The sequence below is a fragment of the Pelecanus crispus genome, chromosome 6 (assembly GCF_030463565.1).
Source record: "Pelecanus crispus isolate bPelCri1 chromosome 6, bPelCri1.pri, whole genome shotgun sequence".
NCBI classification, from domain to species: domain Eukaryota; kingdom Metazoa; phylum Chordata; class Aves; order Pelecaniformes; family Pelecanidae; genus Pelecanus; species Pelecanus crispus.
In genome coordinates, this window is record NC_134648.1 from 12,980,998 (window position 1) to 13,007,036 (window position 26,039).

Below are 26,039 nucleotides of genomic sequence, written 5' to 3' on the forward strand. Positions count from 1 at the left end.
CAGGAAGAGGCGCTGCATGCCCTGCCCTGATGGCCAGTTTGGATGAGCAGGGAACCAGGACACGAAGAGCAGGGGGGGCAGCCCTGCAATACTACTAAACTTCAGGACTTAATGCCAGCTCTTCTGTTGGCACAAAACAGAACAGTTGGTTTTCATTAACACTGAATTGCTTTAAGTCAGCTTTTAGCTGCTTCTCCTAAATATTGCTTATTTTCTCTATCTCCACTGGGGTTTTTTCAGCTTTCATGCTGTGGTAGTCCTTAATTTCAGTTTAGTCTTCTGTACTGCTCACAGTTTAATTGCACAGGGTTTTAGTTGTACTTAAATACGGAGATGTTGAGCAGCTACTTTTATTGAGAGGTATACACACACAAAAACCCTAAACATATTCTTTTATAATTTATTTGTGAAATGTTTAATGCTTCCACGAGGCAAATAAGAAACATCATTTAACGCAGGCACAGAAAGAAAAAGCAGTTTTTACAGACATCACCACCACCACCTTTTTCAGATTTCGATTTTAACTAGGCAAAGAGAACAGAAACGTTTAGCCACAAGTAAAGAACAATGATATAAGAAGGTAATGGTAGCTCTGGGGTGAGGAAAAAAATGTATTATCCAGTGGCAGAACAAATGCCTTAAGTTTGCTAAAGTAACATCACAGACTGGAAAAAAGCATCACTAGAAATTTTTCAGCTAGATATGTTGTAAACATCAAATAACCGTAATTAACCATTTTAGGTGAAAGTATAAAATGCTCTGAGCTAACAGACTTAAGGAACTCTTGAATAACGTTTGAACCTTAACACCGATGAAATGCTGAGAAAATACGAGATTCTCCCATTCTGAAGCAACACTCACCCCAATCGCCACCTCCAGTGATGTTCTTCTAGTCCCTTTCTGTTTGACTAAAACGTCAGCTGTGGTATAACCAGGTTTGATCTCAACGCTGTTGGGGGGGCGGAATCGGCAACTGCCCTGTCTTGCATTTGAGTAAATATGTACAACAGTAATTCGGATGTCAGTAACACTTCACCACTGGATCTGCCCTTCATTACATACATATCCTAAGACTGCAAGGTTATTTTGAAGAGCCATACATTAGAACAAAAGTGCAACTTTAAAAAGAAAAGATGCTGAAGAACTGAACTTGAGAGTAACTTTTGCCTAATTAAAAAATGACCAAAAGAGATGTAGCAGTGGAAGGTTGAAACGATGTTGGTTTGTTTCCCTAAATATAACACTATTAACTCAATTTATCCTTAAAAGCAGCACACAAGGAAGCACAGAAAGCAGAACTTGTGGTCATGGCCACTTGTGTGTTATTGTTATTATTGTCAAAATCCCAATTACTGTCCATTAACTGAGAATCCAGTTTTGGGTTTGTTTTTTTTTTTTTTCCTTAATAAGAGCTACAGACATATTAGAACCTGATGTGGTAAGGAAAGCTGAAAAGGTATTAAATGTACACCAATTTGGTATAAAGAAAACTAAATCAGAAATCTAAGTGACAACAAAAGCAGCACTAACAGCAATCTTCAGGTCAAACAACCCAAGTAAAGCAATGTTTATCAGATGAAAATACTTCTTAATTAATACAATTTAAATTCTTCAAACCAAGTATGTTGCTTATTTAGCCTGGATGCAGATGCTTTTCTCAGATAAATAATGTTATGTTGATAACAATTTATTAGTAAGTTGTACTAATGAAAACAAGATGTCTGCATTTTATGCAGCTAAAATGCTTGAGCCACTGTTTTCAGGCTTCATCCTAAGAAAATTACACTCACCAATCCTTGTAATGCATTATATGAGCTGCTAAAGTTTCTAACAGTGAGGACAATAGGCATTGTTGACTAAGAACTTTGGACAATTTTATTACCATACAGTTGAGCAGCATAGCACGGTTTCACACAATTTTTTTTAGCTGCACAAGGAATACAAAATCAATCTGGTACGAGTCGAACACTGCAGACATTCGGCTAGGTCACTGAAGAGCTAAAGTCAAGTCTCCCACCACCTGTCTGTGGCCACATGTTGGATGAAGAGCGTCTGCAATCACTGCAGCTCCCTATGCATGACACTGGCTAACAGTAATGGTGACCGGATGGCCAGAACTCTGTTCCTGCGCCTCGGTCTCCCTCAGAGCAGCCTTACTCCAGGCTGCTCCCTAAGGGTCTTTAGGTTTAATCTCTCTTATAGGGCTCTTATAGGGCTGCCCAGCTATAGGAGGTGATAGGGAATTCCTCCTTCCCTTCCTTTGGTGCCACTTCCCTGCAATCACTATTCAGGACAGCAGGTATGTTAAAGAAGCGTCCTTGTAGGTATTGCTTTGAACTGCCACAGCCTGAGGAGGGAGTGTATGTGTTCAATGCGTATATATACATTTGTGCCATTAATGAGTTGTTTGGTACTGGTGATGTCACCACTGCTACTTCTGGCTGCATTTACAAGGGAAAGTGAGGCCTGATCAGCTCTTGAAAGGAAGCATGTAGGTGCCCAAGCCCCAGGAGAAGGGCCTGGCCTAAGAAATGCAAGTGGCACAAGACGTCTGATGCAGTAAAACATGCAGGGTTCTAGGTCTAGTGAGGCTTGATTGGCTAGTATTCGTTATTTGCTTTTTATGCATTAATTCCAAATTACTGTTCTAAGATGCCTAACTTGCCTATGTATTATATTAGATACCCAGGTCTGTAACCCTAGGCTCAAGATCCTAACTTAGGGACTATAGGCCTTCAAATTAAGAAGTGTAATGTTGGACTTACAGGCATCCACATCCTCTGCTGCCCCTAGCCTGGAGTCGTTTCTGGTGTGAAACTACATGCAGTTTCTGCAATACAGAGATGCTATCATGTTATTACCTTTAATCCTTTCTGAATGAGTAGTACTGTGTCTTAAGAAGAATGATCAACTAAAAAAAAAAAGATTGGAAGTGATAAATGTTCCAGTAGCTGTATTTTAGTAGCCACTCCATCTTAAAAAAAAAAAAAAGTTAAACATAACATGATTTGAAATGACATATTTCAAGTGGGCTAGCTTCTGTATAAATAGACAGTTTGACTTCTCATTCAACTCTAATTGACTAAAATACAAACTAACACAAATGTGTAAAAAGATGTCAGAAGTAGGACCAGAACCCAGGTCTGGAGTTTCTACCACTGAGTCATAAGAACGCTTCCTTTGTTCAAGTAAAAAATTTCTTTTTACATGCAACCAAAATTATCTGCATAAATTTCCAAGTAATTTGAACTGGCATATCCACATATTCCCATTACAAAGCAATAAAAAAGTGTTCTCAACTTTGAAGGCAACGTTTTCGTGATATAATTAAACTCATTATTACAACGTACAATAGTGATGATTTTGACACCATGTTTTCTACTTACTAGATTAAAAAGCATTAACTGCTGTTCTTCACAGACATCCTACATGACAACAGGAAGTGATTAATTAGTCATTAAACAAGACTACCGGATTTTGGTTTTTCTTGTTTTCCAGTGTAACTGCTGAAACATTAAGATAAAAATTGTGTCACAACACCTTCCCAAGTGAAAGGGTAGCCTCAAAATTATGCACCCCATACAAACTGCTAATGAATAAAGGGTTAAAAACTTACAAATGCAAAATGCCATGATTGCTACTGAGACTAGCCGGACAAAAATGGGTGCATGTATACTGGCAGCATCTGCAGAATCCTAAGGTGCATATCACAGATGCGCTATGAATATTCTCTGTTGTTTTCCAAGCAACAATACAGTGCACAGTTAAGACAGTATGAAACAAATATTACATGATTCTGAGTTTGCATTTAATATTTACAGCAATCTTACAAAGCCTAAGGTTTGTAGAAACCGAAAATTTTGCAATGAGAATAATGCAGTAAAAGATAACAGCAAACGCTGTTTACCTTCCATAGATACTCTATTTTTCTCTGTACTGTTCAGTTATTTCTTGGTGGCAACAAAGAAGATTCAGTGTTAATTAGCATCTTATCCTGCTTCGGAGTGAAATGTTCTGGTTTCTCCGAGTTTGTAACTACTTCGACAGAGTAGAGATCTCTTCTGTTCTCATAGCATCAGACAGGAAACTAAGTTCATTGCACAGCGTCTCATACCTGAAGGCCATCCGGATCTGTGCAACATTTGTCTTTCGAATGTCATTTCCCTCAGGCCCTTCTTTACAGTAATTCACCCCTAAGAATTTCTGTTTTTCCTGTGAACGGGATTAAATGTCAAAAGGAAGAAGTCAGTTCAACTGCTTTGATTTATTGTATAACTGAGTATTTGTTAGTTGAATGACTCCAGTGCAAGTGAAAAGAGCAGCTTCAACCAGCTGGCCATTGAACTTTACCTCAGAGTCTTAACCGGTTTTGGAGATTTTAAGGCCAAAGTTTATATAATTACTCAGCAGTGCACTCAGTCTGGCTCACTAAACCCTTCGTGCTAGCGTTCAGTCTTCCCTACTACATCTTTCATGTGACAGGTCAAAAAGAGGCTTAGGTTTCTTTTGTTAGTTAAATGTTGCACAAGAGGAACATTAGTAATTGTCACTAGAGAATATTGGAAGAAACGACAGAATACACTTGTAAAGCCCCTTTGTGTACGAGCTCCTTGAGAGGAACGTTTGAAAGTGACTTAGAAGAGAGGATGCTCTGAAGTAAGTCCTGGAGAAAGCCATGGATGTGTAGAATTTTAAAGCCAAAAGGGAATTTAGTCCAATCTGACTGCCTCTCTAAACCAGAATATTTTCTGTAGTACTCCCTTCTAAGCAAAAACATGTCTTGCTTGTGACACGCGGTTTGTTTTTATTCAGTGCAAGACAGGGTGTATGAAATTACTGGGGATATCACCCAAATAATCAAAGGTTTGGGACTGGAGGCAGAACCGAGTATAAACAGGCACCTGGTCTCTCTGCCTGTCTTAAGAATTCCAAAGCAAAGCTAATGAGAAAAAACGTGACATTAATACTTTTTTTAATTGTAAGACTGCATAGCACATAGTTTGTGAATATTTCTGGAAAAGAGGACAGGAGTGTGCACAAATACGTCACACGAGCACCTACTATTCAATTTTCAGACTATTGACTTCTCAGTTCCTACTTGCTCTAATATTCACAGAAGAGATTTTTTCAGACATAATTACCTTATCTGACAAACCACTCTGTAGTACGCTGTTTCTTGCTATTTCACACAAGTCACAGGTACTCAGTTTCCACACCTGGGCTGCAATAGCATATTCTTCCATGAGAGCTTCCTGTATTACCAAAATATGTTTAGTATTAAATTATATGTAAATAAGATAGAAATGGAGATATGTACTCAGTACTAATTAAGGAATTTATACATGCTCTCTAGATAGCTGTGAAAAATTAGAGGTTTCAGACTTTAACATCACAATTACTAACGAACAGAATTGCTTATTTCAAATTTCCCAAGGGCGACTGTTAAATAATTAATAGGCACTGGGTATCCACTGGGTATCTTAGGCTAAGAAATTGCAGCCTGCAGTCCAGATCCTTAGAGGCATTTATTAGGCAATTTCAAACGAGATCCCAGGGTATATAAACACCTTGGAGGATCTAGTCATAAATCTGTAAGGAATATGTACATAGACAGATAGCAGGGCAATTTCTCACTTCTGACATTCCACACAAGGAGGTTGGGTCTGACCCTAGTGGGCTCTCACAGCTGAGGATCTCCCACGCTACGTGTAACTCGGCTGGTGCTGCGTTACATCCATGCAGAAAGCCCCCACAGAAGCTCTCTGTCTTTTCTAGCAGGGACATGTCATGGGCCAGAACACAGACAACGGGCAACGTACAGGCCACTCTAAGGCACAGCATGGCTCAAGTCAGTGCCAACCACAAGATTGGGGCATCAAAACCAGTGACCGGGCATTTCTGTCCTGCCAGGCCACCCAAATACAAGAATGAGTTTCAATTCACTGAGCAAACAGCTCATACGTCATCTTCAGAGATTCCACATGGTGTTTTTGTAATGTACTTCCCCAGATTTATTAGTAAGGAAACTGGACTTTCCTGGCACTCTAGAGGATTGTTTATGAAGGCTCAAACCTCCCTTCAGCCTCATCCTTCATTCTATACTTCAACAGCCAACACTGGAGAGGCAAGAGTACAAAAGAAACATAATTAGGAAATCAGACATTTCCCTCTGAAACCTAACAGTGAGTAGTAGACTGAGAATGAGGAAGAAAATGAATGAAGTGACTGAGACATGAAACTTTGTATCCTAAGCAATGATATAAAATAGCTTTCAGGTCATTCTGCGCCTATGCGGTACCGTTGCCAAATTCAAAGACAAGTGCTTTTTGCAATTCTTACCTTTGTATAATGAAACTGCATAGGATCATCTGTGGAGAGAGAGACATGAAGTCCCTTATGTAGAAATTCCCGTAGTGGATTTTTTGAGTACTCCAGGAACAGGCTGTTGTTACTAAGTGGAGACATAGCAATGGGTATTTGTGCAAGATAATAAAGATACTGGAGGACAGGACTCTGCAAGACAAAACAGTCAGCATTTAATGGTACTATAGGATAATGAAAAAAAGAAGGATTTCCCTTGGATAAAATGGAAACAGCATTACAGAGGGAGGACGAAGACCAAAAAAATTTAGGTTGACACTAAACTCTGACTTCTTTAGAAAATATTTAAAAGTCTGAATTTTAAATGTTACTGATCTTCATAAAAATGATTTACATTCTTCAAAATATATGTCATCTTTTTAAAAATATGGTGACTAATATTACTGTAGATTAGTAAGTATATATGACTATCAAGGGCACTGCATTTGATACTAACCACATACCTTCCCCCAAAACCTGAAAGTCACAGATAACAGATGTGTAAGAACTGCTAAGCAATTTGTTATTTTCAAAACTGCAGTCCAAATTTTAGGAGCAGAAGAAGTTTTAATTTATCAGAAGTCATGTGTTGCTGTTGCACATAATATAAATAATCTCTGGGCACCACATCTTTATTACTAGTTTTGGCTTAACCAACCTGTGAACCTAACAAGTGCCATTATTATTATCTGCTATGCCAGGTTACTGCACCAGACTAAGCAGCAGAGAGTGAAGAGGAGAACGCTTTGGTCACATACAGCCTTAGTACTACTCTGTCTGGGTCTAATTTTAGGAATTACTGGTTCTGAGCACAACATGAGACATGATTTCAGGCAAAATTTTTCTTTGTTCTTTTATATTTTGAAAAATACAGAAAGAATTTTCCAGCATTAACCAGAAAATCCAACTTACAAGAGAACTCTTTCCAAAAAATTACAATAAACTCAGTGCAAGTCTGCCACCCACTGACCAATTACTTTAATTACAAAACAGTGGCCTGGAGTTGTGTGATGGTTTTTAACTGATACACCAATGTTTGTCCTGTCATAACTATCAAGTTGTAAATAAAATATTGCTGTGTTATACAGCTGTGTTAAATTTCTTGATCAAGTGATCCCAGTCACTCTAGATATAAATAATCAAAACCTTAATGAACTTCTGAATGAACACTGAAATACAGGGATGCCAGTCAGGGAAAATGACCTTTGTCCCTGTACAGAAGAAACTAGAGCTTTCCTTAAATTCTTCTGGGACCTAAACCAGGGAGTAGTAACAAGTCTAAGCAGTTTCTTCCATGTAATTTTGGCTCTGCTTGGAGTAACCAAAACCAGGTGCTGCCAAGTCCTTGACATATCTGAACAGTTACCTTCCCTGTAAAGACATAGCTTTAAAATATTCACATAGGAAAAGCGGTATCTTTGTAGCTTAAATAAGAAATAAGAAGTTCAGCTGAGCTTACTTATTTCTGATCAAAGTGAAGGGTTACTTGTGCCTTGCTCAGAAAATTAATTTTGGGCTGCCCAGATAAAGTCAATTTGGTGACTGCTGTTTGAACCAGTGACTGATGTCTAAGCAGGTAGTGATTAATTTATGTGAGCAACCAAGCAATACCTTCTTCAAGAGCAATCCGTGAGAAATGTTGTCTGCTGTCAGAAAGGCCGATACAAGGTGTGTGATAGACCCAGCTTCTCCACAGTGAGGTCGAAACAAGAAAGTACACATGCCTCTTTCCCTGAGGAGATTAAAAAGTTCCACTAACAAAAAAAGGCACTGTTCTTCATCTATTTTGTATATAATTATCATTAATATGGGAATTTAAAAAAAAAAAAAAAAAGTTACACGTTCTCATACAATTTGACATGACATCTAATCAGGCCTACCTGTGGGCTGCTGTCAAAAGGGGCAGGTCCCTCTACCCACGCCCCTTCCACCACCTGACATATTTATGTCTTCCTTCTTCTTTCCTTCCCCAGTTAGATCTCATTTAGCAATTGCTTAGCTACGGTGCAAACAGTTATTGAACTACTTCAGTTGAGGGAACTGGCAGATAGAAAGCTAAGTGAACTGATGCAACCTATGGCCACATAATTGCTGGATTCAAAATGAGGGAAGAAGTGTAAGCATATTGCCAAGAGTTAGCTAACACTACCTAGGGTGATGACAACCTGCCATTTCACCGGGTTAAGTGTAGCATAAAACACACCCTCAGTAGCACAGAGATGATTTAGGAGTGTTAGTTATTACAACTAGGCTTCACACTATAATTTCTAGAACTATTTTATTTTTATCATCTATATTAAAAATGATGCTGGGTTTCATTCAGTGCAGACAATGTCCCATAATTATTGAGATGTTCAAAACAAAGAATTTCAACAAGGACTACTGAGTATAAGGCAGTTCTAGGATGGATGTTTAGTAACATTTCTCCTGAAAATGGATGTGAGGATGTAATCCATCCTTGCTGCTTCACTAATACTACAAAAAGTATAAAACAGTCTTGTAATGGACTGGCTGTGGTGCCTCAAATACTCAGGATGTTTAACAGGGTGAACAGTTTTACTGACTCATTGATGAATTGTGTCATTATCTCACCTAGCTGTAAAGAATATTTAATGATTATCTAAGGAGATTTTCAAACAGTAGTTGAAATGATCTTGAGGTAAAAAAGAAATGCGTAAGTTCCGACTGAATCTCTGTCTTTGGAAAAGAAAAAAAACGTAGACTACAGAGAATGTAAAGGAAGTCACAAGAAAGGGATGACTTAGATATCTGCTGTACTGTGTCCTTTCCATTATAGAACTAACAACTAGGCCTGTTTGTTGCAAGTACAAGGTCATTTAAGGTGGATGTTTTTATTATGAGTTTTGATTATATAGGGTGGGAGAGAACGAAATGCTTCAGGTATCAGTGGGAGAGAAGAAATAACATTTTGAATGTTAACTTGGATAAGACCTGTTAAAATGACAAATCTGTGCACCTCCTATAAGAAAATCCCCAAATGTTTTATAAATAATAATGAACAAAATCCTTGCAAGGTATGTGATGACACCGTAATGTCAAGGGATAACGTCACTGTGCCTCAATTTGAGTCAGTTGTGCAGATCACTCCGTGAGTCAGCCTCAAAGTCAGGAACATAACCTCAAGCTGAATTTCAGGCTTTATTGAGCCTGACATCAAAATCTACTTTTACAGTCATGATCTCACATTAAGTATCATAACTCCTTGCATTCCTTGCCTAGACATCAGTCTCAAAAGTAGTAAAACTGAGTGAGTCAATAAGCATGCTAAAGTAAGTTAGCTACATGTGTAGTTTATAATTATGTCCTTCGTCTATCTTTGATAACAGCAGAAGCCCTTAAACCAACATTTCACAACATAACTTTGTATCTCTTAAATTACCAGGAGATAGCAAGCTACCAAGAGGTACATTATATTTGGAAATCCACTGTGAATCCAAGCAAAAGTCAACAAGTCAGTTTTGTGGGGTTTCTTCTTGTCGTGGTAAATTAACTCTATCCCAGCCGAAACCAGGACACTTCTTTTGTTTTGTTTGATATATTCAGGTTTAAGGAATTCGCAAAACAAAAATACACACAAATGTCAAACCAAGATATTAATCTGATGCCTTCACAATTTCTGAATATTTCATTTGAATTCATTTTGCAGTTACCTTTTCAAAATAACTCATGTACTGCTCTTGGACTCTTTAAAATAATTCAAGATAACCTTTGCTTCAAAAGATACATGATCTCGACACTGACTGAGATTAAGACCAAGATTATTGATTTTTCTTTCTGGAAGCTTGTAAAAGAGAAAAATTACTACTTACCTCCTAAGGTTGTTTAGCAACATGATGTTCACATACATATAATACAAATAGTAGCTATACGGGGGATTCTTCTCACTGGTCCAGAGGTCAGGGTTAAGGCTCTTGTCAGAGAACATATGGCCACTGTGTTTGGATTCATCATCAACACTGTCAAAGCCAGTCACCTGGCGGGAGAAGAGATTCACAGACATCAGTGTTTTCAAGAAGCAAACTTCAACATTACTTACTCTTGCTTCAGGACTTGCTTGTACAAAGCATCTAGTCCTCTTCTGTTTCCCTCGTTATGCTAACAGTCCTGCTGCTCTGCCCTCCTACCACACCACGCAGACAGCAGGAATAATGTGTTTTCTCAAAAGAAGTTTCACCCATTTTTTTCTTGAGACAAATAGGAGGCCCAGGTGCACAACAGCCCGCAGACTCCTGTGGGGGGCACAGGCCTGTAAGACTCCCTCAGATCCAGATTATAATCCTTTAAACTCACCTGTTTTGTTATTTGAAAAGCAGCTGAAAGCCAGAGGCTCCCAGAAAACCTCCCAGTTCTGATTTGGGGCATACTCAGAAATGTCTCTTTTAGTCACGTCCCAGCAGCTACATCCCCACCTCTCTCCTGAGTCCCATCAGGATCTACACAATGCTTCCTTTCAGTTGCCTCCTTCTTGGAGGCCAGTCCCAGAGGCAAGCTCGAAGTACACATCCTGGATTATGATGCTCCCTCTGCACAAGAGCATGCAAACGTTTTTTGGTCATTCTTTGTAGAGAGGATTACAGAGAGGACAAATAAATAGCTGTTGAGCTGTTTCAGAGGAAATAAACAGCAACTATTTGACAACAGGACCTTACCCAGGCTTTTATTAAATTGTATGTCAGGGCTTTAAAACAATAATACAAGTAATCTATGGAGGAGGAAGCTTTTTTAGTGTCTGGAAACAGCTGTGAACAAACAAAATTTATGAGTAGGAGGATCCATTTCATGTGAGAAAGAAAATCCAAACATACTTACATATTTGAGGAAAAGATGCAATTCTTTGTGGTCTTTGGGATTGATAGTTGCTTCAAACAAAGGTACAAAGATGTTCTCCAACATCTTCCCAAAACTAGGCAAAATATTTTTTGACCTAAATATGTCACTGAAGGGGAAAAAATATACACAGTCATGACCATTCTTTAATCAGCTTATATTTTTCCTCAACTTTCATATTTTCTGTTATTTGTGTATATTCTACAGTTTCAGTTCTACCAGGATTCAGAAATTCAAAGTTTATGTCAGGGCAGAGATTGTCTCTGTGCTCTGTTTCCTGCACTGCCGGCACCCTGCTTTATCCAGGCTCTGCTGAAGCTCCCAAGTGCTCCAAAAATAGAGACAGTATGCAAAGGTAGATGCTGTCTCAAAACAGCGACCCTTTCCCTTACAGCAATCCAAGTACTAATAGGAGAGATAAGGAATTACCTCTTGTGAAAGATGCTGTTTTCCAAAGTTGTAACTACTCACAATGAAAGTAGAATGTTCTGCTTTAGCGAGCCTCTCGGAAAAGAGGGACAGTACTTCAGTGTGTCATTACGTGCATGATTTAATGAAAGTGTTGACTCCGCTATGTACATAAGAAATTGCTACATAAGAAATTAAAGGAGAGAAACTTTCTCGCTAATGAGAAACACACTCTGCGGGATATATGCAACCATGACAGCTCTTTCTCTACTCATATTCCAACTATGCAATTTCAAAACATGAAGCTCAGCTATTAAGGCTGACAAAATTATTGTTGGAGACTGTATTGCAATATACAGTACTAGAAACAAAGAACCATTTAATAAAGTCCCAGAGGATGCTTAAAAACTAAGAAAAACTGATATTTATTTAAGCTTGCAAATCAGCAATCTGGGTTGCGTTTCCAAAGTTCACTGTCATTTAGTCACTGATTCTATGATCTTGAGGAAGTTTGATGATAGCAGTTTTACAGAGCATTTTCTACTCCTTTATGGAATTCAAGAGTTGATTTATTTTCATTACTGAATTGTATTTTAACTTGCCTTTGAATGCAGCATTAATTTCACCCAGTTGTAATTTTTTGTTTTAGTATCTTCAGACTTACAAATAATTCACAGTAGTTTTGAATAGCTTCATAAAGAACAGATTCAAACCCTATCTCCTGTCTTCCACCCCCAGACTGTCAGGAAAACTGAAGGAATGGTCAAGAATAAGTTTCCCAGGCTGTTGCTTATAAATAGAACTACAGGACAGCTCATAAGCCATCTAAAAAATATCAGAAATTAAACCAAACCATTGGTATGATTTCAAACTAATGAAATTACCAAGAGCTCCTGATTACTTACTAGATTCTGGGAACCTGAATTATCCAGCGCATATTAGGGGAATAAACTTTATGCTTAATGAACCATTTTGCCAAGTTCAGCCATTCATCTGGAGACCGTCCATAAATGGATAAGCGGGGCTCTGTATACTGGTACTTACTTTCTTCTAGTTCACGGGCTACTTCCTATTAAGTAATAAATATATTGCTTTAGTATGGACACTGAAGATCATTTACAGCTAGTAGTATATTTATCATTGTATTTTCCACAGACCAGACATAACTGTATTGTCACCCTTTAAAGATAAAGGGAATCTCTTGTCTATTAATCCATTATTTTATTTTAGGCATCTAAATATTCTACTAGTAAGCTATCTCAGATATCATTTGAGTATAACTAACTGTAACACCAAGATTTAGAGGACAGTATTCTTGTGCAGTTATTACTAACACCTTTGTAAGACAGATGTTTAAAATTGGTAAATCAGAATTATACTATTTAAACTGTAGTAAATGACAACATAAAATATGCAGACCAATGGAGAATCTGACCCAGAATCCATGGTAGTAAGCAATTGTAAGGCTATTAGTTTTAGATAAGCACTTCTATACATCTAGGAAGAGCTGACATCTAGTTCATGAAAACTACTAATGCTTTTGTTGTAAGAAATTAATTTGAAGCCTGTGCATGCATGTGCAGATATAGATTTATGCAGAGGCACTTCCCTAGCTCCTCCTTCCCTAGCAGCTACCACTAGCCAACTACATGCTAACAAAATATTAAGCCAGTGAACTGACCCTTGGCTGCTCTCCATTAGTTTGAAACTGCACACAACTCTGCTCTGAACTCATACACAGCTTACGTTTCTAACTCATAAAATTATTTAGAAAGCAGCAGTGGCTGACTTAGCAGAGATCTTTCTCTGGTGAATTGCTAGAGCAAGCCCAATACTTGGAATCACTTAATCATAGTGTTCACTCTATATGATACATTTTGATATTGATAAAGATACAATTATGACATCACAAATCTTTTACAAACCATCATTTCTCTACAGCTGGAAAAGCTTGAAACTTATTTACCTTGACCATACGAGCAAAATATTCACCACCAATGTAGTTCTCGGTTTTCAAATACAAGTCCCTCAGCTCACTGGCACCAACTGGATTGTACTTGGAATTGAATTTGTCAAATCGATGAAATGTTTGACGACCCTGGAGGAGGAAAAAACCCAAATAACAATAACCATGGTTTTAAGTATACACAATAGTTTATAAATTAACTTGCCTAGCAATAAAAGGCACAGAAAAGAAAAAGCCTATGCTAACTTACTTCAAACATGCAAAGTAATGCATGAGTTCAAATTCTGATTTAATAAGTTATCATGCAAAAACTGTAGAAAACAGAATTTCACACTTAGAAAACTTAGCTTTTTCTCGTTTATTTTGTCACTTTAATAGACTTACTGCATGGACATCTAAAGAGTCTACAGTGAGGTCATAAGGGTCCATGTGAAGGCTTTCGAAGACTTGCTTTAAAGTCATCTTCTTGCCTTTTTTCTCTGCAACAATCCTGTTGGGCTCTGTTTGATACGTGTGCTTAATAAACCTCAATAAGTGTTTCTGGTTCATGCAAGCAGCAGCATGGATATGAGTATCAACCTGAAATCAAAAGGTTATTCATGCTCATCATCCATATACATAAACGTAAATTAGGAAGGCATCTATGTCAGTGACAACAATGACTAAAGCCTTCTAAAATATTCCTTAAGTAACAAATGGATTAGTGCCTAAGCAAGTCAAAATGTTTCAGAACCCTGAGATTTTGGTTTTGAAGGAACTAGTCAATAACCAGAACTATAAATAAAACAGCCCTCAATTAACAGTTTCCTATTTAAATAAGAAAATTTTTAACAAGTTAAAATACATTATAAGTGCCAATCACAGAACCTGGGTTCAGATTAAATTTGATACTTCCTTAAAGGACACTATGATCCTTTAGTATCCTTTTATTTCATCCATGAATCAATAATGTCTTTCTAGTTATAGACTGTAGTTATAACCATCCTCTCTGACTGGAAGGACCTGGAATTCTCAGCCATTTCCAAGAGCATAATTATTTTTTGTATTTCAACCACATGAAACATCTTAGTTCACTAGAACTGCAAAATGTACACATGAGAGATTTTGTCGCTATTTTTTCCAAGTTTAATTATAATACAGCAACTCATAATGCTGACAGATTTTTCAGTTTCTTCAGATATTTTCACACACTAAGGGAAGTGCAAGCTTCACAGAAGGGCTGAGAGTACTCCTTCAGTTTTTTGTTGAAGTCCCATTTTAAAAAAAAAAATTGACAAGAACCAAGTGGTTTCCACAGGTATGCTCTTCTTTTGCACACAAGTTTGCACTGCTATTTGAGCAGCTTATATTAGAACACAATCCAAAGAAACAGCTGATGAGATTTGGGGGTTTGTTTGTTAAGTTTTCCCTTCAGCATGTGTAATTCCTTAGGTGCCTCCAGCAAGCATGTAAAACAAATCTGCTGCAATTCCTTGCAGTCAAGGGTTTATTAACTACACTGATAAAGAATAGAAAAAACAACAGGTATCTTCCCCAGCTGCTTCCTGTTTGAAAAGGCAGGTAATACTAACTGCAGTTCCTAAGGACCAAGAACCTGGAAGGGAAGAATAGGCCTTAGCTAGGATAACGGCCTTAAGGAATCTAACAGCACAGCAATATCCAGTGTGTGGAGCAGCAGAGCTCCATTTGCTTTGAATTTCCTTGAGAAATTCTGACTGAACAACAGGACAGCCTAATGCATGTCCTAGGCAAAACAATTAAATTACTCTACCAACAAATTCTTATCAATTTAAAACCAAACCAAAACAAACCACTGTTCTGATTAGATTTCACAGTTGACACATAATGAGCACAACGGCCCTGGGGACAGCTCGACAGGCTCTGAAATTGCCTTCAAGTCCAGACTGCCAAATCCTAGCAGAAGCAGTTTCAGCTCACCCAGAAGCTGCAGTGCTGGAGCCTGTCTGCTAAGCTTCCCATTTTCCTACAGCCCAGGCCCGACCTGGACATAGATAGCTGTGGTCAAAACAGGGATGTGGTCAGAAGCAGTCGCCAACTGTCACTATTTCTAACATCTGCCTTGTGCACCAACTGCCTGGTACTGCAGACAAGTCTTACAAGCCCAACTGGCAGAACGGTTCTGCAGGAGTAGGAAGCAAGACAATCAGTTTGTAATACAACTTTCAAGATGATATATGACAGGACAGGATGGTTCAGATAATAAGACTAAAAAGCACCACACGCTACTGTCCTATATATTGGTAAGAGATGGTTTGGAAGTGACACTTTACCATGAAGTCCTACGTGAAACTGTAGTGGAAAGGGCTGCTCTAACTCCTCATACAGAGTAAGAAAGGAGCTTCAAAGCAGAAATATAATAAAAATAATATCATATCAAAAAATAATCTTGCTTCTGCACAACACTGGTAATGCAGCTGTCAGAATGCACCCAGTTTTGCTGTCTAAAGGTTTAAAAAACCCAAATACTGACAACATTCCCAAGAAATGCCACAAAAGGAACTAGGAGCTGGAAAACCCACACTGCCATGTGATTGTAAAAGTGAAAGTTAATTGGCTTTCAAGGTTCAATTTGAGAGTTAATTTCATCAGCTGTATACAGGTATTTGTACATATAAAAGAGACCACGAGGCAGAGAGGGGGCTTTCCAATCTCACAAGCAATGACATAACAAGATCCAAAGGTTGGATGCCAACATTAGATACAGGTTCCTAAAGATACTTACTACATTGGAACATTTGAACCCACTGCACTGTGCTTTTTAAAATGAAAGTTAACTAGCATTCCCAGGGACACACTCCCAACAAGAGCTGCATAGCCTGTGCAGGACGTCACACTAGAAGGAGTTCTCAGGTAAACCAACTATAAGGAGTCACTGAACCTACATGTCTGCAAGGACTCTCATCCAGGACTTTTCCGTCCAGGAAACTGCAAACATGGACATGTACAACGTGAGACCAGTGCGTCCCCCTTTGCGTAGTGGCTATGTATGCAGGTTTCAGATTCCACCAACAGAAGTAGCTGACATCCTGATCAGCTTTTAAGGATCAGTAGGAAACAGATCATGGAGCATCTGAGTAAGTAACAGCCACACTCCTGCAATGTAAACCTCAGCTTATGCTATGACATACAGTCCACAGAAATGCCACTGTTTTACTTGGCACATGTAGTCGTTTAATTTGCAGTTTATACATACAGAAGTTGTTGCAGCCTTCTAAGGGTAAAGCTATCTCCATGCGAATGTTAATAGCGTAACTAAAGACTGGGATATAAATTGAATTCTAAACATTAACATTTAATCGTTAATCACTGCCTAGTTCAAATATGCTAGACGCTTCAAAGCTAAATGAAAAAGCAAGAAACATATTACTGTCTTGAAGTACACAATATGAAGTACATTACTAATGCACAGTAAACAATGCTGTGTCTAAAATAGTAAAAACAGCTCCACTTAACATATTATTACACTCCTCAGAGTACCTGTATATATTTGAACCCAAGTGCATTATATATATATGCTTACTCAGGTTAATAAACATCTTCTGTTTTAGAAACAAATATTGTTTACTATAAACTCTTCCTGGTCCAGTGAAATACTACAAACTACTAAGCTTCATCAACTTATATGGGAGAGTGAAATAACAGTTAATAGATGCCCTATAAGCTCTAAACTTTCAGGAAAAGCAAGTCATAAGCATAGAATACCAGGTGTAGGGAACCTGACTAAGTGTAGTTAATTGAATGTCAGAATGCACTAGTTCCAGTGGTGGGTCAGCTACTGGAATTAATGAGTCTTGGAAAAAACCAAACCAAAACAAAACACTTCCTCTTTATTTAAATCAACATGAATACACTACTGTTAGGAGGGCAAGGACTGAAAGCAAGGAGACATTTTGTTTCTTTTGTTTGCTTGTATGCAAGGATCACATGACACAGCAGTAACTGCATTTCTTTTAAAGTCCTGCTTCCCTCTGAGAAACAGTTCTCTCAAGTGTGCCTCTGCAATTCAGTAAGCTCCTGTGAAATCTTCTCCAGTCCCCACAAGCATATCGCACATAGCTCTACAGCTGAGCTAATCACGTCAGGCTTATTCTCCAAGAACCAAGATTTTCCTTTTTTTGCCCCCCCTCCTCCCTCTCCATAAATATATTTATTTCCCAAGAATAAAAATACTTTCCTGGAGTCTCTTTCATGCTTTTTCCAAAGAATAGGCAGTACTTTGGCTACCTTTTTTAACTACCCAGTATATTTTTGACCTTTAGGTAAGCAGCCACCTCAGTAACAACAAAAGTCTTACGAGTATCACACATCTTTTTCTTCATTGTTTTTTAGAAGCAATGCAATTTTTTGGAAGGTTTTAGTGACTTGAGTTTTGACTTAGCCTAGCACATAATTAATTAGTGCGTATGCGTTTGTGCATTTTCACAATTCAGGGGGCAACCCTATCTAAATGAAGCATCAGACATAGCTTATATGGTCTGATTTGGTTAGGGGGGTTTTTTATTATTTTCATTTGAAATGTTATCATGCTAAGAACTTGTTACTAATTTCATTATTATTTATTATGAAAGGCATCTACTAAAAGAATTTGAACAGACTGAGTTCATGTAAGGGTCACAAATGCCCCCTTTGCCTCCTCCCTCCCCCCAAAAAAGCCAAAACCAGTCCCATTTTAAGCTATTTTGTTCTTCATACAATACATGAAGTAAGCTGAGGCTTTTCTGGGCCATGAGTAACAAGCCCCTACCACAAGGTCTATTTGCTTCTATTTGCAAACATTCTTCCTGCATTTCCAAATTTGTTACAATGCCACTCCAGCCTAATCTCCCCTTAGTGGAAAAAAACTTCGGCTGCATGCCCTTAGCCAAATTCCCTGTTGCAGTTCTTATTCTTCCCTCCCCCCAGGAGGAAACCTTTTACTCCACGTCACATTAATCTTCAACGAAAATAAGAAACACAATGACTGACAGAAGCCTATCTTGGAACACACTATGCCTTCAGTGAACTCACCTTTTTAACAAAAGAAAACAATTGTTAGCACAAAGGTTTCCTTAATTCGTTTAATTCCATCATCTCGTTCAAGCAATGGTGGCCATCAGTCTTCTTGCAATTAAAGGATGGTAGAATTCCCTTCACTCCATGTAATGAAGCCAGCCTGTCTCCCCCTGCACTAGAAAAGTGCAGAAAAGGAAAGGAAAGGAAAGGCTAGCCCTTTCCTTTCTTTAATGACCTGACCACCCATGCCATTCTGTCTGCAGGCTTTGTGGATGAAACGCTTGTACTTCTCAGTCAAGATGCTTACATCTGTGTACAACTTAGAGCTTGAAGGAGTTCCCATCGCCCTCCAAATCACATCTCACCAGCACCAACTTCTCTAAAACACTCTGCCTCCCTCATCTTCCTGCATTGCTTCTCTTTCCTTCCACTGCCGCTCAAACCTCCACAAAACATCCATCTCAGATCTATTTTATGGATGCTTATCTGTGCATATCAGAAATAGTGGTGCACTGAGTTAGGCATATGCTCTAGATTGAGAGTGATAAGTGATAAAATACAGCAAAAACAAATGCCAACGGCAGCTCTTTTAACAACACTGAACTTTTCCAGTGCATAGATTAGTAGTATCCACAGCTGCAAACTACCTGATTTTCTAAACACATGCACTTTAACTCATAAATACTTCTACCCCAATAACTATGGGCTTCATGAAGTCGACCCTGAATCCTCTGCAGTCTTTACTTCCATGCTGGATTGAAGGGAAATCATTGCATATCCCACAGCTAGATTCCCTGCTCACCAATACATTCACAGTGCATTAGCTTTTCAGATAGGATCCAACAGCTTTATACAATAAGCTTGATTCTTTCCTTGCAGCTCTGTAATAGGCATGAGAGGCAGAAGACACAAAATACTCTGTCCTAGGGTAGCGCAGTGATGCTCCTGGCAGCTGAAATAGTCCCTAAAGCTGGGCAGAGCCCCTCAAATTCATACTTACGCCATCCAGAGCAACCCAGAAACCAGGAGACAGGAGATGCGAATCCCTATGTCTCCAGCTCGTTTGGCTGTGCTCATTGCAAAATGCACAGAATCAAGCCCTACAATGTTTGTATTCACACAAATACAGAAAGACACTACTGTGAAGAGAAACAAATTTCTTCTTCTGTTCTTTTAACTACTAAAAGAAAGGATAGAGGAAAAGCTGTCTTTATGGTATCTCCAGAATTCTTGCATTATAATGATGGACAGCTTTCCACCTGATCATTTTGTGCTCACTTGCAAGATTGAGGGTAGACACAAGAATTTACCTCAGCATCTCTGCAAGATAGGAGGGGACAAGTAGTATGCACAGTGCTTTGAAAGCACAAAATACAGCTTTTCTGCCAGTTAACAGTGGTAAGGCAGCATTACATGTAATGCTGACAGAGGTGCAGAGGCATTCCTGGCCTTTGAGTCCAACGGTAACCCATAAGTCTTTCCATTCACTATCACTTTTGGTTTATATGATGAAACTGAATTTTATCACCATAGTCAGTAAGTAGCTACTGGGGGGGGTAGAGGGGAAGAAAAAAAAAAAGGAAAAAAGGGGGTGAAGGGGGGCGAAGAAGAAAGAACAAGAAAGAAGCAACCTCAGAATGACTCTAAGTTCAGGGAAGTTAAGGTACAGATTCACTATTCACTCATAAGGCTTTTTATCATACATATACATACATATCATACAAAAAGCAGACACCTGTTAATTTCATTCAGTATTTTGTAAGATCTATAGAATTTAGAAGTATATAAACCCACTCTAACTTCCTTTCTTAGTAGTAACAAGTGGTATTTCAACCCTACAGTCACCAAAAAAAGCTAGAATTTACTTCTTTTTTGTCTAACCGATACTTTAAAAAGAAAAAAAAAATCAGTTGCAACAATCTAGACCAAATGGTCTGTCACAGCAGCAACCAGCTATTGCAACACAGAATTCAGCAGGGCTGTATAAGCCACTCTAGAAACTGCATTCTTCCATGCACAGTTACCCAGGCCACACAAGACTAGGCATCTGAGCTAGTGAGTCTCTAGGCAGAAGAATATGATGTGTAAAAGTCACTGCTATGACATATCCTCAGGTTTGGTTTGCTTACACACTGAAATAATGGCTAAAGAGAGAAAGAATATGGAAGGAGGCTTAGGCCGTCATTTTTTCATCTTTAGAAAACTGTATCAAAGCTATTTGCAGTGAAGGACACCTGCCAATGCAGTATGTAGATATACGTCATAAAGGTAGCAAATACATGTTATGCAAACAAGTATCTTGGCTTCACCTTTTTTTTTTAAAAAACAAAAGGCAACAACCTCCCCCCCAGAAAGAACAATAGAGACCAACCAAAGTTGCTAATAACAAGAACAGCTCCAAGACCAAGAAAGCACAGTAAATGGCTCCTGCAATTAGCAACATTTTAATAAAAGTAACATAATATTTGCGTATAGGTCCTTTATTTTGAAGGTGTATTTCAGCTAAAAAACTGAGCTATCAACTCCAAGTTATCTGAGGCTGTTGGGCACAGTGGTCTATTGGAAGCCCTGCTCAAAAAACCACACATACTTGCTTTGGAAGTCAAGACACCCTAGTACACAAAGGCTAAAACTCAGTTCTGAGTTTGTGCGCTGTAGAGCTAAACTCTTATTACTTAATTTCATCCTTAATGCAGGCAACCCAGGAGTTATGCAGAGAATCTGTGTTGACTGCACTTGCTATGCATCAGCTGGAGAACGTGGGAGAGCCCTGCTGATGGCAGACTCAAGAGTCTTCTCTAAAGTTAGCGTTCTCCTACACAGACAGTTGTCCACCTCCTGTGGGGAGCCAAGTGGAGCCAACCACACTGTCTTACCACCTGTGGATTCTTGTCTGTCTAGAGAAGGATTTGTCTGGTTATTAAGGACAATTTTCCAGTTCCAGCTTCATCAGTGCAAAACATATCTTTGGTTGCCTTCTGGTTAAGTCCAATATGTAAGATATACACATACATCGCCCTTATTTAATAGGAGCCTTATCTTGGGATTTATTAAATAGAGGAGCTCACCAGAGGAGAACTCCTATTAAACCAGGAAAAAAAGGGGGAAAGGAGGCAGGGAGAAGAGGAAAAAACCACAGTAACCTTTGATTGTCATGCCAGCAAATAATGCTGACCAGTTTTCTACTGTACCTTTCTAAATACAGTAATACATGTTCACTGATTGACCTTGCCACTACATTCATAACTGGTTTAATTTTGGCATTTTCCATCAGTTACTTTGGCTCTTTTATATAAGCAAACAGATTGTACCAGGATCTCCACACTAGCATCTGAGGGATGTAATAGATAACTTCACTAACAGCTCTTTTGGGAGGTGAATCTTATTTCTTGCTTTCCTTATGAGGAGTACGCACTGTTTAGGATTGACTAACGCAGAGAGACATCCTGAAAATATAGGCCCTAGAAGTGTCTGTTTCATATGCTAAGTTTCACTGGTGATGCTGTTATTAGGGAGGAAGCACTTTGGGGGGGTTAGAGATCCAGACATTACATGGGCTAGCAAGGCATAGGGAAAACAAGATTATTTGGGGGCTTACAGGAACTCTGTCTACAATGCAGTTTACTTTCCATAAAAAGTGCTTCCTAAAAATACTACTTGTAAGCTTGCTTCATAAAAATACTACTTTAAGCAAGACTGACTCTGTGCAACAAGAATTTTTGAAGCAATAACTAGCGGTGGGAATGATCTCTGCCAGAGAAGAGCAAACTTGTTCCTGCCCTCTTGAATTTGGGTATTGCCAGAGGGGAAGTGATGCACATTTTGTGCTTTTGAACAACATTAATCCATTTGTAGATTGGCTTATTTAATAGTAGATAATTAGGAAATAATTAAGATAGACCCAGACATTGAACATTTGCTTTTAAAACAACAGCTGAACTTAGCAAGTACAATCCTGTTAATTACAGCTTCTCAGTAATCAAATTGATCATCTAGGCAGTTACCCAACTGACACCTCTGTCCTTTGCACCTCTCAGTCACCACGTGTTTTATTATTGACGTCTCTGTCAGCTAGGGAAGTGTTTTATCTGCATGCGGTATGGAGTAAGTATCTTGTCCAGGGTTATGCAAGAAAACTGTCAAGTTAGGAGTCGAGTCTCTGCCACTTGAGTCCTGCTTGAGTGAATTAGCTAACAGATCCTCCCATCCGTAAACTTAACAGATAAAAGTGTGAAATTCATTAGCATTCACCTAACAACCTATCTGCTTCTAGCCTTGTGATAGACAGGGGTACATTCATCAAACACTTTTGTTTAGCAGATTTTGTATTTGACAGTTTATTACCACAACAGTAGCAAACATTCAGTAGCCAGCATGCTGGATGCTATAGGGAAAAGCTAAAAGGTCTTTTTGATGTACTAGCGCTAATGAAAACATAACAAGAAGGATTAAAGTTTTGACCTGAACGCTGAAGTTATAAGGAATAACTCTTCCAGTTGCACATAGAAACAATGCAAAATGCAGCTGAAGTCCAAAGCACCAGCAACAATTACTGCTTTGTGAAATCTCACCTATTGAACTGAAGCATTCTTTCTCCAGTAACTTCCTCTTAACTTCAGGAAAGGGAAGCAAACAAAGCAGTAACACTGTTGCTTCCATGCTTTGAAGAGAATGCAGCTCCCTTGGGTGTGAATATGTCAGGAAATGAAATCAGCTCCTTGATTCTCCTACCTGTCTCCTAATTACATCCCTGTGTATCCCAGAGGCAGCTAAGAATATAACTCAAATAACAGTCTTTTTACTTAATACTTCACAGACATTTTTTACCACATACTGATGGCAGCATGAACCCTCAGTTCAGTTTCTGTAGGAGGTCTTTTTTCTTTTGACATGTATTTAAACACCTATTTTCAATATGAAGTGAAATTTTTATCCCAAATCTATACAGCTGTTCCTGCTACAGTCTAGTATGACTTACCTACATGAAAGCAGGAAAATGCACTAGACTGTCTTTGAATGAATTAATTAAAATGAATTAAACCTCCATGTGGTTTTTCTTATTCATAATCCAAGTGAGCTTCATCTGATTAACTGTTTCACTCCTTTAAAGCAATCTACATACAATTAAGCCCCTTTGATTCTGAATAAGTAAACAGATGAGTTTAGCATAATCCATTTAACCCACTTACATTCAAGTTAATTTTCCTGGAGTGTTCCCATGTAGAAAAAATTTAATATTCTTAAAATAACGTAATTCAATTGAGTGGTATGCACACACCACTTCATGGATATCATCTACACCTCACACAAGAAAAGCAAAATTGCTGGAACTCCTACTAAAAACAATGTCATGCCTTTAATCCTTTTCACACTTACCTTTCTCACATTATAAAAGTCTCGATGGGGATTACTCTTTAGTTCTTTAAATTCCGACATTTCATTTAACATCTCATGTAAACTAAATTTAGATTCTAAAAAGTTAAGCCTCCGATGACAATATGTTTTTCTGTAAAAGAAAACACAAAAATTAACTTTAAACTGTTTGTATTTAAAGTTCAGAAAGAACTTGAAAGTTTTCACAGTAAAAACAAATGTGGTTTTTTTATGAAGACTAAGACAAATCCATTGTTCTTATCCTACTGGTTAACAAATATGTAAGTCAATATCCAATATGATTTCAGACCAAAGTTATTAGTGAAGCCTCAAACAGAACTCTACATAACCGTGTTATGTCCTTTAAGTCCTTTAGGACGAGAGGAAATGGGCTCAAGCTGCGCCAGGGGAGGTTTAGGTTGGATATTAGGAAAAATTTCTTCACGGAAAGGGTAGTCAAGCATTGGAACAGGCTGCCCAGAGAGGTGGTGGAGTCACCATCCCTGGAAGTGTTCAAAAAACGGGTAGATGTGGCACTCTGGGACATGGTTTAGTCTAGTCTACCCTTGATTGGTTAGTGTGGACTTGGTAGCGTAGGTTAATGGTTGGACTGGATGATCTTAAAGGTTTTTTCCAACCTAAACAATTCTATGATTCTATAAGTCATCCAAGTATTGTTATCACTGTATCTGTGCAAAACTGCAGTTCTTTTGGTAATGATGACCAGAGAAAGTATAAAACCTATACTAAAATGTGATGTCAATTGCTACTACTCTCAAACTGTACCTCCAATAGAGCAGATCGCTTCATATATAACAGAAACAACCTGTAATCCAGACTTACTCACTCTGGAAATAATTTAAAAAAAAAAAAAAATTCCCAAAGTTTAATTGCTTTTTCATTGTGAATATAAGAAGCCAAGATATGATCCAATATACTTTCATTTTTATGCCTTAAAACCACATATATTGTGTAGAAATACTTTTTTTCCAAAATAATTTCTTGTGCTCTTCTTAGAAAAATCATGCTTTTTTTCTTCCTGCTTGCCTACTCCTCTGTCTTCATCTTCTGTTATGCTTCTCATTCTATTTTTAACCAATGACGTGGTTTTTCTCTTCACCATCTGTCAATTCTTAGAGAATCTACAATATTTTTGTAGCACTATTAATGTAATAGCCTTCTTTTTTCTGCTTTATTGTTGACAATCTCTCCTCAGTGGGACGCAAATCCCATTATGGGTTTGAAAGGCCGATTCAAACACAGTCTCACTGTATCTGATACTGATCAAGACCCATTTGCCTGCTGCAGGAAGTCTTTGTTGGGTTATACTATTATTCAAGAGACCAGAAGACTGAGGAGTAGGAGTGAGATTTCACCAGTTTAAGAACAACAAAGACGGAAGTACAATGGGTTCTTGATCTTCAAGCAGCCCCACGTGCGATAGACATAAATGACAGGAAAGCACTTGCTGCAAACAGGGAAACAATACCGTATGAAGAGTTTATGCAACAACATTACTGAAAAGACTTTTTCCGTTTGGTCTGTGTGCATTTATCAGGGAGTGTGGATCAGCCTGCAAAAGCTTAATCTGAAGAAGTGAGAGGAGAGGATGATTGCTCCTACATTTGCAGAGGTGCCAAGTGTTCTAACATGTCCTACTAAGACCCTTCTTATGGCTTCCTGATAAAGACTGTTAGCAAAAGCTGCAAAAAGAAGGGTCTTCAGTATGACTTTTCTTTCAAGTTTCTCCTCGTCCTTTAATCTTCTCAGTATCTGTCTCTTGGGATATAACACACTGAAACTTGCATTTACCCATTGCATACTGTAAACAAGCATACTCAAGCTAGCTTTGATTTGGAGCAGGAGTGCTGGTAATGCTGGGGAAAGCACAGGCTTTTGCTCATGAAAAAGTACTTAGGGAATAGGACAGTTCTGTTCAGCCCATCTGCTTTGCCACTATCAATGCGCAAGGCAGACAGATTATGCTGCAGCTGTCAGACACAGACTCAAAGGGGAAAGAATGCATCAGGTGTGACTAACTTGTCACATTGTTAAGTGATGATCTCTCAAA

The 26,039-nt window shown here is 38.4% G+C and overlaps 1 protein-coding gene across 6 annotated transcripts in view; it reads right to left on the reverse strand.

Moving 5' to 3' along the window:
- Window positions 1–2,210: 2,210 nt before the first annotated feature.
- AMPD3 (adenosine monophosphate deaminase 3) overlaps window positions 2,211–26,039 on the reverse strand; it is a 34,211-nt gene continuing 10,382 nt past the window's right edge. For 3 of the 6 annotated variants that reach the window (XM_075712419.1, XM_075712422.1, XM_075712421.1), the window contains 10 exons: window positions 23,972–24,101; window positions 13,967–14,161; window positions 13,583–13,714; window positions 12,522–12,685; window positions 11,191–11,317; window positions 10,191–10,354; window positions 7,972–8,092; window positions 6,340–6,513; window positions 5,142–5,252; window positions 2,211–4,212 (listed from right to left, as the gene is read on the reverse strand). In XM_075712419.1, the coding sequence (XP_075568534.1) occupies window positions 4,036–4,212; window positions 5,142–5,252; window positions 6,340–6,513; window positions 7,972–8,092; window positions 10,191–10,354; window positions 11,191–11,317; window positions 12,522–12,685; window positions 13,583–13,714; window positions 13,967–14,161; window positions 23,972–24,101 (1,495 nt within the window). In that variant the 3' untranslated portion in view covers window positions 2,211–4,035. Of the gene's footprint in view, window positions 4,213–5,141; window positions 5,253–6,032; window positions 6,117–6,339; window positions 6,514–7,971; window positions 8,093–10,190; window positions 10,355–11,190; window positions 11,318–12,521; window positions 12,686–13,582; window positions 13,715–13,966; window positions 14,162–23,971; window positions 24,102–26,039 lie in introns of those variants that run through there. The other 3 variants (XR_012831126.1, XR_012831127.1, XM_075712420.1) reach the window with 3 other exon arrangements.